This window comes from Oncorhynchus keta, chromosome 14 (genome assembly GCF_023373465.1).
Source record: "Oncorhynchus keta strain PuntledgeMale-10-30-2019 chromosome 14, Oket_V2, whole genome shotgun sequence".
Lineage (NCBI taxonomy): Eukaryota > Metazoa > Chordata > Actinopteri > Salmoniformes > Salmonidae > Oncorhynchus > Oncorhynchus keta.
In genome coordinates, this window is record NC_068434.1 from 29,918,680 (window position 1) to 29,938,440 (window position 19,761).

A 19,761-nucleotide genomic window follows, 5' to 3' on the forward strand; every position below is an offset into this window, starting at 1 on the left:
CCTGTGCTCTGACCTCTTTCTCCCCTCTCTCTCCAGATGAAATCTCACGTCTTGTGACGGCCGGCCGCCCAACAACCTGTCCGCTTGACCCTATCCCCTACTCTCTTCTCCGGACCATTTCCAGAGACCTTCTCCCTTACCTCACCTCGCTCATCAACTCATCCCTGACCGCTGGCTACGTCCCTTCCGTCTTCAAGAGAGCGAGTTGCACCCCATCTGAAAAAACCTACACTCGATCCCTCCGATGTCAACAACTACAGACCAGTATCCCTTCTTTCTTTTCTCTCCAAAACTCTTGAACGTGCCGTCCTTGGCCAGCTCTCCCGCTATCTCTCTCAGAATGACCTTCTTGATCCAAATCAGTCAGGTTTCAAGACTAGTCATTCAACTGAGACTGCTCTTCTCAGTATCACGGAGGCGCTCCGCACTGCTAAAGCTAACTCTCTCTCCTCTGCTCTCATCCTTCTAGACCTATCGGCTGCCTTCGATACTGTGAACCATCAGATCCTCCTCTCCACCCTCTCCGAGTTGGGCATCTCCGGCGCGGCCCACGCTTGGATTGCGTCCTACCTGACAGGTCGCTCCTACCAGGTGGCGTGGCGAGAATCTGTCTCCTCACCACGCGCTCTCACCACTGGTGTCCCCCAGGGCTCTGTTCTAGGCCCTCTTCTATTCTCGCTATACACCAAGTCACTTGGATCTGTCATAACCTCACATGGTCTCTCCTATCATTGCTATGCAGACAACACACAATTAATCTTCTCCTTTCCCCCTTCTGATGACCAGGTGGCGAATCGCATCTCTGCATGTCTGGCAGACATATCAGTGTGGATGACGGATCACCACCTCAAGCTGAACCTCGGCAAGACGGAGCTGCTCTTCCTCCCGGGGAAGGACTGCCCGTTCCATGATCTCGCCATCACGGTTGACAACTCCATTGTGTCCTCCTCCCAGAGCGCTAAGAACCTTGGCGTGATCCTGGACAACACCCTGTCGTTCTCAACTAACATCAAGGCGGTGGCCCGTTCCTGTAGGTTCATGCTTTACAACATCCGCAGAGTACGACCCTGCCTCACACAGGAAGCGGCGCAGGTCCTAATCCAGGCACTTGTCATCTCCCGTCTGGATTACTGCAACTCGCTGTTGGCTGGGCTCCCTGCCTGTGCCATTAAACCCCTACAACTCATCCAGAACGCCGCAGCCCGTCTGGTGTTCAACCTTCCCAAGTTCTCTCACGTCACCCCGCTCCTCCACTCTCTCCACTGGCTTCCAGTTGAAGCTCGCATCCGCTACAAGACCATGGTGCTTGCCTACGGAGCTGTGAGGGGAACGGCACCTCAGTACCTCCAGGCTCTGATCAGGCCCTACACCCAAACAAGGGCACTGCGTTCATCCACCTCTGGCCTGCTCGCCTCCCTACCACTGAGGAAGTACAGTTCCCGCTCAGCCCAGTCAAAACTGTTCGCTGCTCTGGCCCCCCAATGGTGGAACAAACTCCCTCACGACGCCAGGACAGCGGAGTCAATCACCACCTTCCGGAGACACCTGAAACCCCACCTCTTTAAGGAATACCTAGGATAGGATAAGTAATCCTTCTCACCCCCCTTTAAGATTTAGATGCACTATTGTAAAGTGACTGTTCTACTGGATGTCATAAGGTGAATGCACCAATTTGTAAGTCGCTCTGGATAAGAGCGTCTGCTAAATGACTTAAATGTAAATGTATACTGTGGTTAAGAAAGTAATACTGAGTGTATGTTGTGTAGTAAGCTTTTAGTAGCCCATGTGCATCACCCTAATAATTTGGTCCCTTTCCCCCTCTTAACTTAGCCTACTGTTTTGACTTGGTGGTTCACATAGCCTGTTTTAGAGAAATTTCAAAAGAGCTGAACAAATAGTTATTGACTACGTCTGTCCTAGCTCGCTCATTAATGTCTTAATCAAAATTGTTATTGTCAGGAGAAACCACATTTGTTTAAGCAAGTCATCCATATCAGCTATGTTTTTTTAAAGGCAGTAAATGAAGCTGAATTAACTGTTTCGCTACCAGGCAAGGCTCCGCAGATAGCCAGGTGTAGCGGTGGTAAGAATTCACTCCATGGTGCTGAAAAAAAAAACTCTGCTGTTGGGACAGATTTATGTAGGCCCTAACAGTTTGTGGGCACCGTTTTGTCACCGTTATAGTGCAATATGCCCCTTTCTCTTTCCCTACTAATGTATGGTTTAGTGTTGTGTAGTGGCTTTGCTGACATGCATAACAAAATATGTTTTGTAGTTTGCCCCACCAAGATTTACATGCTAAAATCACCACCGCTCGTTTTCCATGATTTAAAAAAAATGTTTTCTATACAGACCCCTTTTGTCATACAGTAGACTATTCCATGAGGCACCCAGACCTTATGACAGTTGCACAGTATAATCTTGTAATAAATCAAATTTAGTGATACATAACTTGACATTTCCATTGGGACATTGAGGGAGGATAACCAACATTCCAATTAATAGTAATGCATTTCTGTAAATGCTAGGCTACACAGTTTATTCTGATAACAGTCTCCAGTATCAATGTTTCCAAGCAAACAAAAACAGGGAGAAGGAAGAATCTGTAGACATGCTGAGATAAAAGAACTTACTCTTCACAAGATCATAACATATGCAAATATGTCCCCTTTTGTGTTTTACACTTCCCGCAGAGGAATTACATTTATGAGCACGATATTCAGTTTCACTGGTATATTGGATGTTCTATGGATGGTTTTAAGTCTTAAACTGCAGTAATTTGTCTAAGATTATATGAACATGACTGGGCATTCTAACATACCTTTGCTCCCGAGTGGCGCATATGTCTAAGGCCCGGCAGCTCAGTGCTAGAGGCTTCACTACAGACCCTGGTTCTATCCCGGGCTGTATCACAACCAGCCGTGATCGGGAGTCCCATAGGGCGGCGCACAATTGGCCCAGTGTCGTCCGGGTTAGGCAGTCATTGTAAAATAAGAATTTCTTCTTAACGGACTTGCCTAGTTAAACAAAAGGTTACATTTTAAAAGTCCATTCATCATCATCAATATGATGTTGTGTACTGACTGTGCACCATGACAGTGTAGTCTGTTGAGCTGTTTATACCGTGTCAGTGTGAAAAGTTGAGTTAGCTAGGGAAACTGACAGATCAATAACATTACATTGATATACCTACTGACTCTAATAAAAACTCACATTGCGCTGTCAAAAAACGTCAGAATATCGGTCTTCAATCGTTTGGTCGCTGGTTTCATCGTTTAATTCAGATCAAGTGTGATTGAGACAAAAATAATACCTAAAATTAGTGGGCTAGCTAGCTAACGTTAGCCAACTTTTGGCTAGCTCTAATGGTAAATCAACTGGCGAACACTAGCCAATTAATTTACTTCTGTTGAAACAGGACAAAAAGGCTACAAAACATTTCCTAACACACAGCAGCTGTTAAGAGACTAGAGCTGAACTGGCTGTGGTAGCGACTAGTTAGCTAGTTAATTCTCTTCAGACATAACTTCAGTGGAGAGGGGAATACTGCCAATCCAGTATTCAGAATCTGACCAGCGTCTCCGCTCTGACCCGGTCATGTCTAGATGGGATACAATTTATATTAAATTGTTGACACACTTTTGGGGGGATTTTAGCTAACCCCAACACACTTCTCTTAACCTGCTACGTTACTTCACCTAACCTGCTAGTAGCAGGCTGCTACGCAAAGTATATTTTGACATAAACTGTCTAACTTCTAGACAAAACCCTCGCTGCTCTTGAACATGCGCAGAAAAAGCTCAAATCTGACGTTTGAGGAAGTTAGCTGCTAGCAACAAGCTAACTTCAAAACAACATGTTGTGGAGCACACAGCAGGCATTGGTTAGTTGTTTGCTCATCATAGTGAAAATATATCATAGACTACTCTAGTGTAATTGGACATGTCTGAGATTGAATTTACTACGGAGCTCAGCTTGATAGCCTTGGTTAGCTGATGACGTTGTTGTTATTCTGCCTGCTAGCTAGCTATGCATTCCACAGAATCTCTGTCTTTTGTTCAACAGAAATTGTTCCATCAAATCTTGGGGAAAAAATGTCTACTGAAGTAACGTTGCCACCTGAGTGGGAGGACGATGAACGGATGAATTTCCTATTCTCCGACTTCAAAGAAAACCGAGATGTCAACACAAAAGATTGGGACAGTAAAATTGATTTCTGGACATCACTCATTCTTAAAATCTGCCGAAGTCGCGGCACCGTCTGTTTCAATTTGCAAGAGTTGAACAAGATTTTTCAGAGAAAAGGATTTGTACCTTTGGGTTTGGGTACTGTCATTCGTTGCATGGCTAGGTAAAATATCAATGCAATGCCATCTGCTAAAATGTGAGAAAAACATAACCTACCTCGTCTCACTATCCTTACTGTACTTGTCTGTATTCCTGGCAGGTGCGGCAAGATACAAAGAGAGTCAGAGTTTGCAGCAAATGTGGACTGTGGGTGGGTGTCTTGGGGTTTTGGCCTGTTGTTGGTGAAGCCTTTAAAATGGACATTTTCAACTCTTCTGGGTAGCAGTGGGGTTACTTTGGAGGAGTCGTTTGTTGTCATTGAACTGGTAAAGGTGTGTATACTTAATTGAATTAATTCAAAACATGACCATGGGGCTAGCAGGTTTATCCATTTAACACTAACCTTTTATTTTCTGTATGTTTCCTTCAGGAAAAGGCAGCAGAATTGCTTGGTGTCTACTGGAGTTCCCCAGTGGCCAACTGCTCTCTCCTGTCCTTCCAGGAGCTCCAGACACTGTCGTCCCATGTCTGTATTGATGAGAGTACCCTGTGTATGGCTCTGCTACAGCTGCAGAGGGAGAAGCAGGTCACAGTATCACTGCATGAAGGCGAGAAGGTGAGGATATGAGAATGCTTAATTGAAGTGAGCATATTATTAGACTACATTGTAGGCTGCAGTAACTCAGACCATTATCCATGAGATTTCACACACATTGTTATGAGGATAATGTCACTGTATCAATGTGTTGCATTGATCCAATGTTTTGTTTGTTTTCACAGATTGTTAAGTTTTCTCAGCCAGGACAGGACCGTGTGTCTTCAGTCAATGATGTGGACCTAGGCATCTATCAGCTACAGCGCAGTGAGAGACTGCTTGAAGTGCGGGTGGAGGCATTGGGTCTAGAGGCAGAGAAGTGCGTCCCTGACACATCACTTAGCGTTGTCTTGTGCAGTCTCTAATCTTCAGTCTTACATTTTTTTTTTGTGATTTCTGCTTGTGCTGTATTGTCTTTTTGTAGGTGCAAAGAAGAAGCTAGGGTGTTGCTACGCGAAGGGAAGAAATCTCAGGTAGATTTACAATCCTCTGATCCTGTGTTGACTTTTTGTCCTGCACCAAACTCAAACAAAACTCTCTAAAAACAAGTCCCTCACCGTTGCCGCCTGCTATATACCACCCTCTGCCCCCAGCTGTGCTCTGGACACCATATGTGAACTGATTTCCCCCCATCTATCTTCAGAGCTCGTGCTGCTAGGCGACCTAAACTGGAACATGCTTAACACCCCAGCCATCCTACAATCTAAGCTTGATGCCCTCAATCTCACACAAATTATCAATGAACCTACCAGGTACCACCCCAAAGCCGTAAACACGGGCACCCTCATAGATATCATCCTAACCAACTTGCCCTCTAAATACACCTCTGCTGTTTTCAACCAAGATCTCAGTGATCACTGCACCATTGCCTGCATCCGTAATGGGTCAGCGGTCAAACAACGTCCACTCATCACTGTCAAACGCTCCCTGAAACACTTCAGCGAGCAGGCCTTTCTAATCGACCTGGCCGGGGTATCCTGGAAGGATATTGATCTCATCCCGTCAGTAGAGGATGCCTGGTTATTTTTTTAAATGCCTTCCTCACCATCTTAAATAAGCATGCCCCATTCAAGAAATTTAGACCCAGGAACAGATATAGCCCTTGGTTCTCCCCAGACCTGACTGCCCTTAACCAGCACAAAAACATCCTATGGCGTTCTGCATTAGCATCGAACCGCCCCTGTGATATGCAACTTTTCAGGGAAGCTGAAAACCAATATACACAGGCAGTTAGAAAGGCCATGGCTATCTTTTTCAAGCAGAAATTTGCTTCCTGCAACACAAACTCAAAACAGTTCTGGGACACTGTAAAGTCCATGGAGAATAAGAACACCTCCCAGCTGCCCACTGCACGGAAGATAGGAAACACTGTCACTACCAATAAATAAGCATTTTTCTACGGCTGGCCGGGCTTTCCACCTGGCTACCCCTACCCCGGTCAACAGCACTGCACCCCCCACAGCAACTCGCCCAAGCCTTCCCCATTTCTCCTTCTCCCAAATCCAGTCAGCTGATGTTCTGAAAGAGCTGCAAAATCTGGACCCCTACAAATCAGCCGGGCTAGACAATCTGGACCCTTTCTTTATAAAATTATCTGCCGAAATTGTTGCCACCCCTATCCCATCAGGAAAGGTCTCATTTGATAGTCTCGAAAACCCAACCATAGGCAACAATGATTATGGCTTAGGGTTGGGTTTTCGAGACTACTTATTTCCAGGACACTAGGAACAGAAACCGATGTTACTTTCTATTTTGATATATTTACGCATGTAGACAGTCCAGCTATCTTACATTTCATGAAAACTTACATTTAGGCATTGCTAAAGATTGTAAAGCAGCTGCGGTCATCCCCCTCTTCAAAGCGGGGACACTCTTGACCCAAATTGCTACAGACTTATATCTATCCTACCCTGCCTTTCTAAGGTCTTCGAAAGCCAAGTCAACAAACAGATTACCAACCATTTCGAATCCCACCATACCTTCTCCGCTATGCAATCTGGTTTCAGAGCTGGTCATGGGTGCACCTCAGCCACGCTCAAGGTCCTAAACGATGTCATAACCGCCATCGATAAGAAACAATACTGTGCAGCCGTATTCATTGATCTGGCCAAGGCTTTCGACTGTCAATCACCACATCCTCATCGGCAGACTCGACAGCCTTGGTTTCTCAAATGATTGCCTCGCCTGGTTCACCAACTACTTCTCTGATAAAGTTCAGTGTGCCAAATTGGAGGGTCTGTTGTCCGGGCCTCTGGCAGTCTCTGGGGGTGCCACAAGGTTCAATTCTTGGACCGACTCTCTTCTCTGTATACATCAATGATGTCGCTCTTGCAGCTGGTGAGTCTCTGATCCACCTCTACGCAGACGACACCATTCTGTATACTTCTGGCCCTTCTTTGGACACTGTTAACAACCCTCCAGGCGAGCTTCAATGCCATACAACTCTCCTTCCGTGGCCTCCAATTGCTCTTGAATACAAGTAAAACTAAATGCATGCTCTTCAACCGATTGCTGCCTGCACCTTGCCCGCCTGTCCAATATCACTACTCTGGATGTCTCTGACTTAGAATATGTGGACAACTACAAATACCTAGGTGTCTGGTTAGACTGTAAACTCTCCTTCCAGACTCACATCAAACATCTCTAATCCAAAGTTAAATCTAGAATTGGCTTCCTATTTCGCAACAAAGCATCCTTCACTCATGCTGCCAAAAATATCCTTGTAAAACTGACCATCTTACCGATCCTCAACTTCGGCGATGTAATTTACAAAATAGCCTCCAATACCCTACTCAATAAATTGGATGCAGTCTATCACAGTGCCATCCGTTTTGTCACCAAAGCCCCATATACTACCCACCACTGTCGACCTGTACGCTCTCGTTGGCTGGCCCTCGCTTCATACTCGTCGCCAAATCCACTGGCTCCAGGTCATCTACAAGACCCTGCTAGGTAAAGTCCCCCCTTATCTCAGCTCGCTGGTCACCATAGCAGCACCCACCTGTAGCACGCGCTCCAGCAGGTATATCTCGCTGGTCACCCTCAAAACCAATTCTTCCTTTGGCTGCCTCTCCTTCCAGTTCTCTGCTGCCAATGACTGGAACGAACTACAAAAATCTCTGAAACTGGAAACACTTATCTCCCTCACTATCTTTAAGAACCAGCTATCAGAGCAGCTCACAGATTACTGCACCTGTACATAGCCCATCTATAATTTAGGCCAAACAACTACCTCTTTCCCTACTGTATTCATTTATTTTGCTCCTTTGCACCCCAGTATTTCTCTCTACTTTGCACATTCTTCCACTGCAAATCAACCATTCCAGTATTTTACTTGCTATATTGTATTTACTTTGCCACCATGGCCTTTTTTTGCCTTTACCTCCCTTCTCTCACCTCACTTGCTCACATTGTATATAGACTTATTTTTCTACTGTATTATTGACTGTATGTTTGTTTTACTCCATGTGTAACTCTGTTGTTGTATGTGTCGAACTGCTTTGCTTTATCTTGGCCAGGTCGCAATTGTAAATGAGAACTAGTTCTCAACTTGCCTACCTGGTTAAATAAAGGTGAAATAAAATGTTTAAAAAATAAATTTAAAAAATGCAGTCTGGGAAACCTCAATACATTTTTCTCCCCAAGGCCCTGAGGTATTTGAGAAGCCGAAAGAGAGTTGAGAGGAAAGCAGATGGCTTAAATGCCCAGCTGGAGAATGTGAAGGGAATCTTGGACAGGATAGCAAACTCAGAGACGGACAAACTGGTGAGTATGCAACAACAACAAAAATCTAGCCAAAACAGAGCAAGCACTAAAGTTAACCAAAAATTTGCAATGTGAGTAATTTGTGGCTGTTGTCATCACTCTTCTTAGTTCTACATGCAGTAACTAAGGTATTCTGTTCTCTATGCCTCTTTCTGCTTGCCTCTATAGGTGATACAGGCATATCAGGCTGGAGTGTCAGCCCTGCGACTCTCTCTGAAGGATGAGACTGTAGAAGGAGCTGAGAGCCTTGTGGATCAAATCCAAGAGGTCAGACTCTTCTTCACTGGTACTGCATTTAGTTGCTGTTATTGACAGTGGTGTAAAAATGCTTTAAAGTACTATTTAGGTAGTTTTGGGGTATCTGTACTTCACTATTTATATTTTCTACAACTTACTTCACTACTCCATACATTTCCCCTGGTCATGCCTACTGCCTCAAATCTGGCGGACTCACTAAACACATGCTTCATTGGTAAATTATGTCTGAGTGTTGGAGGGTGCCCCTGGCTATCCATAAAAACAATAATGGTGCTGTCTGGTTTGCTTAATAAAAATGATTTGAAATTATTTTTTACTTTTCATACTTAAGTATTTTTAAAACCAAATACATTTAGTAGTATTTGTATTTTATTGGGTGACTGAGTCATTTTCTTTCAAGGTATCTTTTACTTGCACTCAAGTATGACAATTTAGTACTTTCTCCACCACTAATTGTTAGTTGTTGCATGTCCACATCAATCTAAATGTATTTTCTTTCCGTTTGGTATTACAGTTGTGTGACACTCAGGATGAAATTAACCAAACTCTGGCTGGTGGAGCGCTCAACTCAAGTATGTCCTATCACATGTATAATATCTACTTGGTTGTAGTGCCTAACTTAGTCAATTTCATAATTACATTTCCAATATCCAGAGGGTCTGAGAAATGATCAATTATCCTATTGATATTTGTTTAGCGGATGCCGACACAGACGAGCTGGAGGATGAGCTGAGATCTTTATTGGAGAACTCTACTCTGGATAGGCCTTCCACACTTCCTGAAGTACCGTCACACCCTCTTTCACCTGTCAGGGAATCTGGTTCCCTTTGTGATGATCTGCTGTGTGCTTTGCCCTTAGTCCCTCAAAGCCTCTTCAATATCACAGATGAGGAACTGGACAAAGAGCTGAGCCGTCTAACACTTGCAGATACATGTATGCCTCTCTCGTTCCTTTATCTTTAAAATACTACCTCAAAAGAGGCTACTGAAGTAACCTTTGTTTACGCATCACTCCCTTAGGTCTTCAACCAAAAGATTGTACTGAGCCAGTGAAGAGGGCTGAGTCTGCACAGTGACAACACTAATACAAGAAGTCAACTGCAATATTACCCGGACCCTCAGTGTTTAGGCACAGTGATAAAAAAATAGTGTGATCTTTCTTTTGTAACATGCTTATTGATGTCTCTGATCACTGTCATACCATTTTAAAATGTATTTATAAGTGGCATTTTTGAAGTTTATTTATCATTCACTCTAATAAAGATATCGGTAACAATCATGATGCCAAATTATAAAACCACTATTTCAGATTGACTGTAATGAGGTTGGGTTGTATGATAATAACTATGCCAAATACAGTGCATTCGGTTTAGTATTCAGACCCCTTGATGTTTTCCACATTTTGTTACATCACAGCCTTATTCTAAAATGTATTAAATGATTTTCCCCTCATCTACACACAATACGCCATAAGGTGAAAGTGAAAATATGTTTGCAAATGTACACTGCTCAAAAAAAATAAAGCGAACACTAAAATAACACATCCTAGATCTGAATGAATGAAATATTCTTATTAAATACTTTTTTCTTTACATAGTTGAATGTGCTGACAACAAAATCACACAAATTATCAATGGAAATCAAATTTATCAACCCATGGAGGTCTGGATTTGGAGTCACACTCAAAATTAAAGTGGAAAACCACACTACAGGCTGATCCAACTTTGATGTAATGTCCTTAAAACAAGTAAAAATGAGGCTCAGTAGTGTGTGTGGCTTCCCTACAACGCCTGGGCATGCTCCTGATGAGGTGGCGGATGGTCTCTTGAGGGACCTCCTTCCAGACCTGGACTAAAGCATCCGCCAACTCCTGGACAGTCTGTGGTGCAATGTGGCGTTGGTGGATGGAGCGAGACATGATGTCCCAGATGTGCTCAATTGGATTCAGGTCTGGGGAAAGGGGGGGGCCAGTCCATAGCATCAATGCCTTCCTCTTGCAGGAACTGCTGACACACTCCAGCCACATGAGGTCTAACATTGTCTTGCATTAGGAGGAACCCAGGGCAAACCGCACCAGCATATGGTCTCACAAGGGGTCTGAGGATCTCATCTCGGTACCTAATGGCAGTCAGGCTACCTCTGGCGAGCACATGGAGGGTTGTGCAGCCCCCCAAAGAAATGCCACCCCACACCATGACTGACCCACCGCCAAACCGGTCATGCTGGAGAATGTTGCAGGCAGCAGAACGTTTTCCACGGCGTCTCCAGACTCTGTCACGTCTGTCACATGTGCTCAGTGTGAACCTGCTTTCATCTGTGAAGGAGCACAGGGCCCCAATGGCGAATTTGCCAATCTTGGTGTTCTCTGGCAAATGCCAAACGTCCTGCACGGTGTTGGGCTGTAAGCACAACCCCCAGCTGTGGATGTCGGGCCCTCATACCACCCTCATGGAGTCTGTTTCTGACCGTTTGAGCAGACACATGCACATTTGTGGCCTGCTGGAGGTCATTTTGCAGGGCTCTGCCTTCCCATGACGTGGACTGTCCTAGTTCAGTAAGCAACAGTAAGCAAAGACACCGCCTGAGTCCCCCTCCAAAAAGGATCAGAGGATGCTACCAATATCCCAACCCTGAGCAAGCAGGCTATACAAGTGAAAGCCGCCAGGGAGTGCCAATGATTTAAAAACATTCGTACCGCACCTTTTACTAGCTACGTCACATCTGCCTGACCTGCGCACTGAATACTAGCTAGTTCGGGTGCTGTTAGCGCATCCTCCCAATAGTATTAGTAACAATATTCAGCAGCAAACGAGCTAATGTAAATGTTATGCAACGAAGTCGTTCTAAACGCAACAGTAAGTACATTTTAAGTTTGGTTTTAGATGGACCGTGGGCACAGCATACTCCTAGTACAGGGCAGGGGCTAACGGTAGCCTAGCATTACCCTGTCTATCGTCGTTGGTTAACCAGTGATCTGTTTGTTTCGCTAGCCAGAATCCAAACATTCGCCCGCTTAATAAGCTTACTAGCTAACTAACAGGTATATTGTTTATCCAATAGACTAGGACACGCTTCATAGCCAGCTAACGTATTGTCTTAGCTAACTAAACCAGCTAACTAGTTGAAATCGGACCAGTATCATTACATTATTATGCAATGCAGTACGTGGCAGTTGTGCTGATGGATGCGCTAGTGGCCAAATGTCACCATTGGTATTGACACGCGTTGGTATCGATGTCATCATTAACAATTAATGCTCAGCTTGTAGCTAACGTGTTTATTTGATTTTATCAAGAAAATGAGCAGATGGAGAAATGGTGAGGCTCTGAAGCCAACATCCCAGACTCGTGTCCCCTTTGAATGATTTTCATCCAGTGAACGAGGACAGTCCACGTCATGGGAAGGTAGGCTCGACCGACTGAGTAGAGGACTAGGAATTGTTACCCTTTAATTATTATTCCATAGTCGGCATGCATGACTAGTCAAACTGTATTTTACCATACATACCAAGGTCTCACTTGTCCTTACAGGATCAGCTTCTCGTGCCTCCCAGCCTCCTGGCACTTCAGCCTGTCACCCCTGGTTCTTCCTCGTCTACTGCTACCTTCATTCAGGCAGCTACTCTTATTTGGTCTGCTGGTGGGATTGCTAGGACTGCTTTACCTGTTGTTGGTAACCGGAAAGGGCCAGGACATCTGGATCAGAAAGGACAACTACTTCCATAGGTGAGTCACTAGTAGCCGCACATTAGAAGATACCATTACATATTCCTGTAAAGACAAGAAAATGTTTGGCTGAATTTGGCTTACAATTATCAACTTTTCATTCACCTCTGATCACCAGACACTTGGCGAGAGTCACAGATGTGGAGGCCACCGACACCAGCAATCCCAACCTGAACTACGGTTTGGTGGTAGACTGCGGCAGCAGTGGCTCCAGGGTGTTTGTGTATTGTTGGCCCCAGCACAATGGTAATCCCCATGATCTGCTTGACATACGACAGATGAGAGACCAGCACAGGAAACCAGTGGTCATGAAGATCAAGCCAGGTGAGACATACCTGGTTGCTGATGACTGGTGTGCTGCTGGGAAGAGCCACATGTATACATTTCCACTCTGGTATCATAATGTAAACTCGGCAAAAAAAGAAACGTCATCTCACTGTCAACTGCGTTTATTTTCAGCAAATTTATCATGTGTAAATATTTGTATGAACATAAGATTCATCAACTGAGACACAAACTGAACAAGTTCCACAGACATGTGACTAACAGAAATTGAATGTGATCCTGAACAAAGGGGGGGGGGGTCAAAAACAAAAGTAACACTCAGTATCTGGTGTGGCCACCAGCTGCATTAAGCACTGTAGTGCATCTCCTCATGGACTGCACCAGATTTGCCAGTTCTTGCTGTGAGATGTTACCCCACTCTTCCAACAAGGCACCTGCAAGTTCTCGGACATTTATGGGGGGAATGGCCCTTACTTTGGGCATTACCACCGGCCCTCAAGAAGTTAACCGTTCCACAGGTGCATGTTCCTTAATTGTTTATGGTTCATTGAACAAGCATGGAAAAACAGTGTTTAAACCCTATACAATGACGATCTGTGAAGTTATTTGGATTTTTACAAATTATCTTTGAAAGACAGGGTCCTGAAAAAGGATGTTTCTTTTTTTTGCTGAGTTTAGAAGACGTTGGCTTAGTTTAAAGCACTTATCCATTCCACCCAATAAAGACGGAGCCATGGTCTCAATATTATTATTATTTTTTTGTAGGCATCTCAGAGCTTGCAAAAACACCAGAGAAGGCCAGTGATTACATACACCCCCTGCTGAGCTTTGCTGCCCAGCACATCCCCAAACATAAGCACCAGGAGACCCCTCTGTACATTCTGTGCACAGCTGGAATGAGGGTGCTGTCTGACAGGTACACCCCAACTTAGTATTTCTCATCTTGAGATGGAAACTTGCAAGTGTTTATTTTTTATGACCTCCCATGTTAACATGGGCTTATTTCGTCTTTTTCAGTCAACAGGAAGCACTTCTGGAGGATCTACGGACCGATATCCCTGTACATTTCAACTTCCTCTTTTCTGATTCCCATGTGGAGGTCATTTCTGGCAAGCAGGAAGGTGAGCTAACCTGTTTAGAGTAGCAGGCAAGCTAAACACTGGCCATTCAACATTGAGATGTCACCATCTGTGTGTTGAAAATGTGTGGAAATGCTGGAATATATAAATTATCCTTGTTTTTGGACAGGTGTGTATGCATGGATTGGAATCAACTTTGTCCTTGGAAGGTTTAATCATGTGGCTAGTGGTAAGTATCTAAATACATTTCCTTAAGAGACCTGCATATCGTCACACTGAATACTTTAATTTCCTTATTTTACTTACCTCTGACACCACTTTATTTGTCTTTCATTATTTTTCTTCAATGGGACCCGTTGCTCCTTCACCTATCCTTTCTATAGAGAGGGATGCAGTTGTAGAGGTGCAGGTACCTGGGGGTGACCAGCAGGAGGCGCTGGTGAGGAAAAGGACCGCTGGTGTTCTGGACATGGGGGGTGTCTCCACTCAGATAGCATATGAAGTGCCCAAAACTGTAAGCTTTGCTTCTCCACAACAGGTTATTATCAACAACAATTTCCCTTTTTTGTGCTCTTTTAATTTGTCACTCACTCATTTTCTCTTCCCACCACTCATCATTCCCTGGTTAAACCTGTAAACATCATGTTTGTCCTCTGGGGATGAAGTCCTCTCCATTCAGAGTGGATTATTGGAGGTCTGCTCTAAAGATAAGCCTGCTGCATTGCTTCAAAGTAGAATGTGTTAGTTCAAACTCTAAAGGTAGACTCCGCAATTTGATATAGACGCAATAATAATAATAATAAACCGCATAGTGGGGTAATTTCTGCAACTGCTAAGAGCGTTAAAGTGCAAGAATCAACTTCTTCGCTGTTTTTGGTCCTCTGGCTACCATGCTGTAACGGCATGAAGCGAACCCATGCACACACGCGCAGATATTGTGTCTGTAGCTAGCTTTCCATCCAACTGGCAACAGATTTTCATGCAAATATTTTAAAATGGCATTTTCCCACCAGATTCCATCAAATTGACTTGTGGATAAATGGCTGTGTGATGACATAGTGCACATAAAACAACAAAAAAATAATTTTGCAGTTAAATAAATACTAGTTAAATGGATTTCCATTGCATTTAACTCTACTAATGGTTTTCTCTCAAAAAATGTTGCATTATATAGCGAGTTTGCCCACAACAGCTCGCAGATACAGTGTGGGTAGGGCCTACATTAGATCTGTTATTATGGACAAAATAGATCATATCACCTGAATAAGATCCTCAATATTTATTGGAAAGGAGCATCAAGCTCATCACCTTGCACTTTCACCACCCTGTGAAGTTTCATCTGTAGCCTAACCAACTGCGTGGTTTCCCGACTAGTCGTAGGAGGACCACAAATGTTATTGGGTGACTTTACTTCAATATGATGGTTATAATGTCAATATTTGTGTAAGTGTTAATGCTGACATTTCTTACATAATTTTTCCGACACAAAGATCCCACCTTATCTAGCTTATTTTATCTTGTCGACATTTGGAAAGTTTACCGACATATGTTCTGTTTCCATCAGGCCTGTTATGACTTTAAAAAAAAAAGAATTTTCCAACATGTACTGTACTTGCATAAAAAGATTGAATGGAAACCTGGTTTCTGTGTGAAAGCAAAGTTTTGCATCTCGCTCATCTCAATATCTACCGTGCTGCTCGTGGCAATGTCATTTCGCTGAGTCTACTTTTAAGATCACAGATAATGCTTAAGAGCCATCGTGCAAAACATCCATGACCAGATGATAATACATTCATTTAAAGCAGTCCAAGTCCATCAGCTTTTCAGTCCTGCGCAATTATTTTTGCCAGTTCACAAAAATGTTTGGTTTTCAATTTGCATGCGCTCTTACTCTTGTAGTTTTTGCTCTCCACTGAACGTAATTCACCTGCAGTTTTTTTCTAAATGCGGAACTTTATAGAACTGTCTTGATCAAAGTTTCTTTAAGTAAATGGTTGTTATACATATATAGACAGTCCTAGATAAAATAATGTAATTTCCAGGCTGATATTGAGTGTTTGATTTTTATAGGAGGAAGTGGCCAAGAACTTACTTGCGGAGTTCAACCTGGGTTGCGATGCCCACCGGACAGAGCATGTCTACCGGGTGTATGTGTCCACCTTCCTGGGCTTTGGAGGCAATGCTGCTCGACAAAGATATGAGAAGAGCATTGTCAGGAACACTCTCACTAAAAATAAGTAAGAACCTTTAACACATGCTATGATAGCTAATGATAGTTTACTAGTTTGACATTGCACAGTGCTGTCATTATGGAGAGCTCATTTTAGTTGGTTTGCCCAGGCTCCTGGGTCTGCATGTAGGTGAAACGTCAGAGTCCCCCCTGCTCGACCCGTGTCTGCCCACAGACCTGCAGGACAAGGTGGGGCCAGCGACACAGAAACTCCACCTGCGTGGCACAGGGGATTTTGATCACTGCAGACAGCTGCTTCAGCCCTTCCTTAACCGTACCAACGAGACTCACTCCTCCCTCAATGGCATCTACCAGCCTCCCATCGACTACCCCAACAGCCAGTTCTATGGGTTCTCTGAGTTCTACTACTGCACAGAGGATGTGTTGCGCATGGGCGGTGATTTTAACTCCTCAAAGTATTCCGTTGCTGCCAAGGTGAGGTCTTACCACAGCAAAGCAGCACTTATTCAATGTAGTTGGCACTCCTAACTGCATGGAAATGCATGTATTTCACCATAACTTAGGCTAATTGCAGTAAGATGGTGGCTGTGTTTACAATCAACATTGTGCATCATCTCCAGGGTTACTGCGCCACCCAGTGGAGATCTCTGAAAGAGCGATTTGACTCAGGCTTATATGCATCTCACGCTGATGTTCACAGACTCAAGTAAGTCCCACCACCAGCTCTGGCTCTTTAGTAAGACTTGAGTCCAGTAATAGTAAAGATTTGTCGGGGAGAATGAATGTAAACATTTGTCTTGTGTGCAGGTACCAGTGTTTTAAATCAGCCTGGATGTATGAGGTATTCCACTCAGGCTTCTCCTTCCCTATAGACTACAAAAACCTGAGGACTGCCCTCTTAGTTTATGATAAAGAGGTGCAATGGACTCTTGGAGCCATCCTTTACAGAACCCGCTTTCTACCTTTAAGGTAAGAGAACACTTGGTGTCATACTTCATCATGCTTTAACACTGTGATATGCCAATATATTTTTGCTGATTAGGATATGGAGAAAACTTGCACTATTTTACATTCCTTTCCAAGGGATATTCAGCAGGAGACCCTCAAAGGAGTCCACGCCCACTGGCGTCACAGCTTCTCCTTTGTCAACAACCACTACTTGTTTCTGGCCTGCTTCCTGGTTGTCTTCCTCTCCATCTTGCTCTACTTGCTGCGACTCCGACGTATCCACAGCTGTACCACGCAGCGCTGCACCCCCTCTACTGTTGAGTGGTTAGAGGAGGGTCTGGGATCCCCCTCACTCCCTATCACCCTCTAGACTTCAGCTTTCACGCCAAAACCATCTCCTTTCCCTAGCTGGAGTCCCTATGCCTGCACTTTTATGTTCAGGCCTTCATTTGTTAGCTGGTAATGACAAACTCTAAAACTGAGTTGGATTTTGAATGAATCCAATGAACAGAGAACCAGCACTGTGAGGGACTCTGGTATGGGAGATCTTGCATGTTGAGTTTGCATACTTGAGTTAACCATGAGATTGTCTTATTTATTTTTGATGTTGAAATCTGCCTTTTTTTTAATGTTGCTGGAAATATGAACTAGGTACTTGGTGTCTAACTCCTTGCCTGAGGTTTGAGAGCTCCCCATGCATACTTTATCCAGTCACGCAGGTTTCGTTAAGGCTTCCTGTAAGGTTCGAATTGCAGCTGCCTCATAACTTCCCCTAATTAGTCAATCAAAAAACAACACATTTTTTAAAAAAGTTCTTAAATTACTGTCTTTTCCAATTAGTGCACAGAATTGAATCAATGTGAATAGACGAGCAGGTTCGAGGATGATAGTGAAACCGTTACTGTTTAGAGTACATACTGTATTAGCTCATATGTATAGATTCTCTGTACTTGAGTGGAGTTTCACTTCCTTTCCTGTCACATTATCCTGATGCCTTTGAATATGTTTGTACTAGGGGCTCTGTTTGTCGTTTGGGTGCATGATTAGTGAATGCTTATTTATTGTGTGGAGGAATGGTGTATCCCTCTGTACTCCTCAGTGTAGACGGACACCTGTCATACTTTGATTGTCACCGCTTCTTTTTTTAAAAACTTTAGTTTCTTTTGTATCCTTTTCTGCCTTCTATTGCAGAACAGGCAGCATCTATCAAAGCTGCAATGGCGCAATATTTATTGTCTTATCACTGGAGAGACACTCCAGCTGAATCCACACAGGGCTCAGAGTTACAGTAGGGTAAAGAATGTCTGTTGTCTTTTCAGCTCAATGGTGTCACGTGATGGGGTGCAGATAATTTTAATTTGAAATCTCGGCAAACACACTGGGCTTCGTTTTCAGAAGCTGTGATATCACTGCTGTAAAGGGGTTAGTTTATGAAAGCGTATAGGCCATATTTATATTGAAGGGTGTACTTAAATCAATTCACAGTTTGCACAGGATTTTTGTTTTGTTTTACAATACCATTGGTGTTGAATAATAAAGAGATTGCGTTTGATTTTTGTAGCTTTCGTTGATATTTTGAACCATAAGTCTCAAAACAATCTGTTGATTTTCACTTGTGTTCACGTGGAATATATTGGGTGCCCTCGTTGTCTTGAGGAGAGTTGGAAGGAAATTGCTGATGAGTTTGAGTCCCCGTTGGTTATGTAAGTATTGAGTAAATAAATGCATATTTACAGCAGCCATGGTCAGGGTTTACACGTCCCCAGTAGCACGGGAAGAAAAGGAGTGTACCACAGGGATATCAATCAAGACGACTAGGCTGCAGTCAGCCACTAATGACCAGGTCACCCAAGCCTATTAGAGGCCATGTTGTTGTAGCCGGCCTGTCAGAGTCTGGGTGACCAGGTTGGAAACACTGCACTATGGGGGTTTGTTTTCACTCCTCTCCCTATCTGTCCTGTGTTATATTTCAGGTCTGCCAGCTGGTGATGGATGAGTCTGACGAGGATGTTAGTTTAATACAGGTTGACCATTAAGATGGGAAATGTAAATACTGCATTGAACAGATTACATGCAATGCATTTTACAGATTCATCTATTTTCACTGTGAAATTGTCATTGTCCTGTAATTGTGAGAAATGCTTAGAGCTGAAACAACAGTATTTAACTGGTCAAATTGTATAGCTTAGGTAGTGGTAATTAATTCAAAGTGCCAGAGACTAGAGACAGTAGCTGTCTGAGATATCTGCATTTTGCATTTGTAAAGTCAGTAAAGGTCTAACCTCAAACCTCCTGCTGGCCTATACTATTCCTGTCACAGATAACCTTATCGCAATGTCCATATGGAATTATAGAAAGTACATACTACATGCATAATTGCACATCACAGATGCTTTTTGATGCTCTGTCTGCACCCTATAGCATTTTAAACCCCAGGAAACTGAGGTCTCAGCAGCCAATGGTTTGAATTCCAATAGGGGGCATTGTTATCCATGGTAGCATTTTACAGTTACACTATAAGTACAGTCTTATATAATTACATGTATCAAACCAAGCAGAATGTTACAAATCAGAAATAGTCATGTAATAGCCACAGCATATGTGAAAGAGGGAATATAGTCCAATATT

The 19,761-nt window shown here is 43.6% G+C and overlaps 2 protein-coding genes across 3 annotated transcripts; both read left to right on the forward strand.

The window, feature by feature from the left end:
• The first annotated feature begins 3,469 nt into the window (after positions 1-3,469).
• LOC118393176 (charged multivesicular body protein 7-like) lies at positions 3,470-10,446 on the forward strand. Its single transcript, XM_035785579.2, has 11 exons — positions 3,470-3,883; positions 4,066-4,351; positions 4,448-4,619; positions 4,718-4,903; positions 5,068-5,201; positions 5,307-5,355; positions 8,528-8,647; positions 8,816-8,914; positions 9,420-9,477; positions 9,603-9,839; positions 9,926-10,446. The coding sequence occupies exons 2-11, from the start codon at positions 4,095-4,097 to the stop codon at positions 9,979-9,981; spliced, it is 1,368 nt and encodes a 455-aa protein (XP_035641472.1). The 5' UTR covers positions 3,470-3,883; positions 4,066-4,094; the 3' UTR covers positions 9,982-10,446.
• Positions 10,447-11,601: 1,155 nt separating this feature from the next.
• LOC118393177 (ectonucleoside triphosphate diphosphohydrolase 4-like) lies at positions 11,602-18,685 on the forward strand. Of its 2 annotated transcripts, none has more exons than XM_035785582.2 (13): positions 11,602-11,760; positions 12,201-12,309; positions 12,436-12,630; positions 12,749-12,954; positions 13,681-13,831; positions 13,933-14,036; positions 14,164-14,223; positions 14,378-14,532; positions 16,065-16,231; positions 16,335-16,659; positions 16,806-16,891; positions 16,993-17,154; positions 17,269-18,685. In XM_035785582.2, exons 2-13 carry the CDS (start codon positions 12,302-12,304, stop codon positions 17,501-17,503), a joined length of 1,854 nt encoding a protein of 617 aa, XP_035641475.1. In that variant the 5' UTR covers positions 11,602-11,760; positions 12,201-12,301; the 3' UTR covers positions 17,504-18,685. The 2 variants fall into 2 exon arrangements, with proteins under 2 accessions (XP_035641475.1, XP_035641476.1); XM_035785583.2 differs by having other exon boundaries at positions 14,378-14,508.
• Positions 18,686-19,761: the final 1,076 nt, after the last annotated feature.

Excerpts from the sequence above, each read along its gene's own strand:
- LOC118393176 (XM_035785579.2), top strand. The coding sequence starts at position 4,095 with ATGTCTACTGAAGTAACGTTGCCACCTGAGTGGGAGGACGATGAACGG. Across the intron at positions 4,620-4,717 it reads TTGTCATTGAACTGGTAAAG|GAAAAGGCAGCAGAATTGCT; the intron begins GTGTGTATACTT and ends TGTTTCCTTCAG. Across the intron at positions 5,356-8,527 it reads GCGAAGGGAAGAAATCTCAG|GCCCTGAGGTATTTGAGAAG; the intron begins GTAGATTTACAA and ends TTTCTCCCCAAG.
- LOC118393177 (XM_035785582.2), top strand. Across the intron at positions 14,533-16,064 it reads GCTTTGCTTCTCCACAACAG|GAGGAAGTGGCCAAGAACTT; the intron begins GTTATTATCAAC and ends TGATTTTTATAG. Across the intron at positions 16,660-16,805 it reads AGTATTCCGTTGCTGCCAAG|GGTTACTGCGCCACCCAGTG; the intron begins GTGAGGTCTTAC and ends CATCATCTCCAG.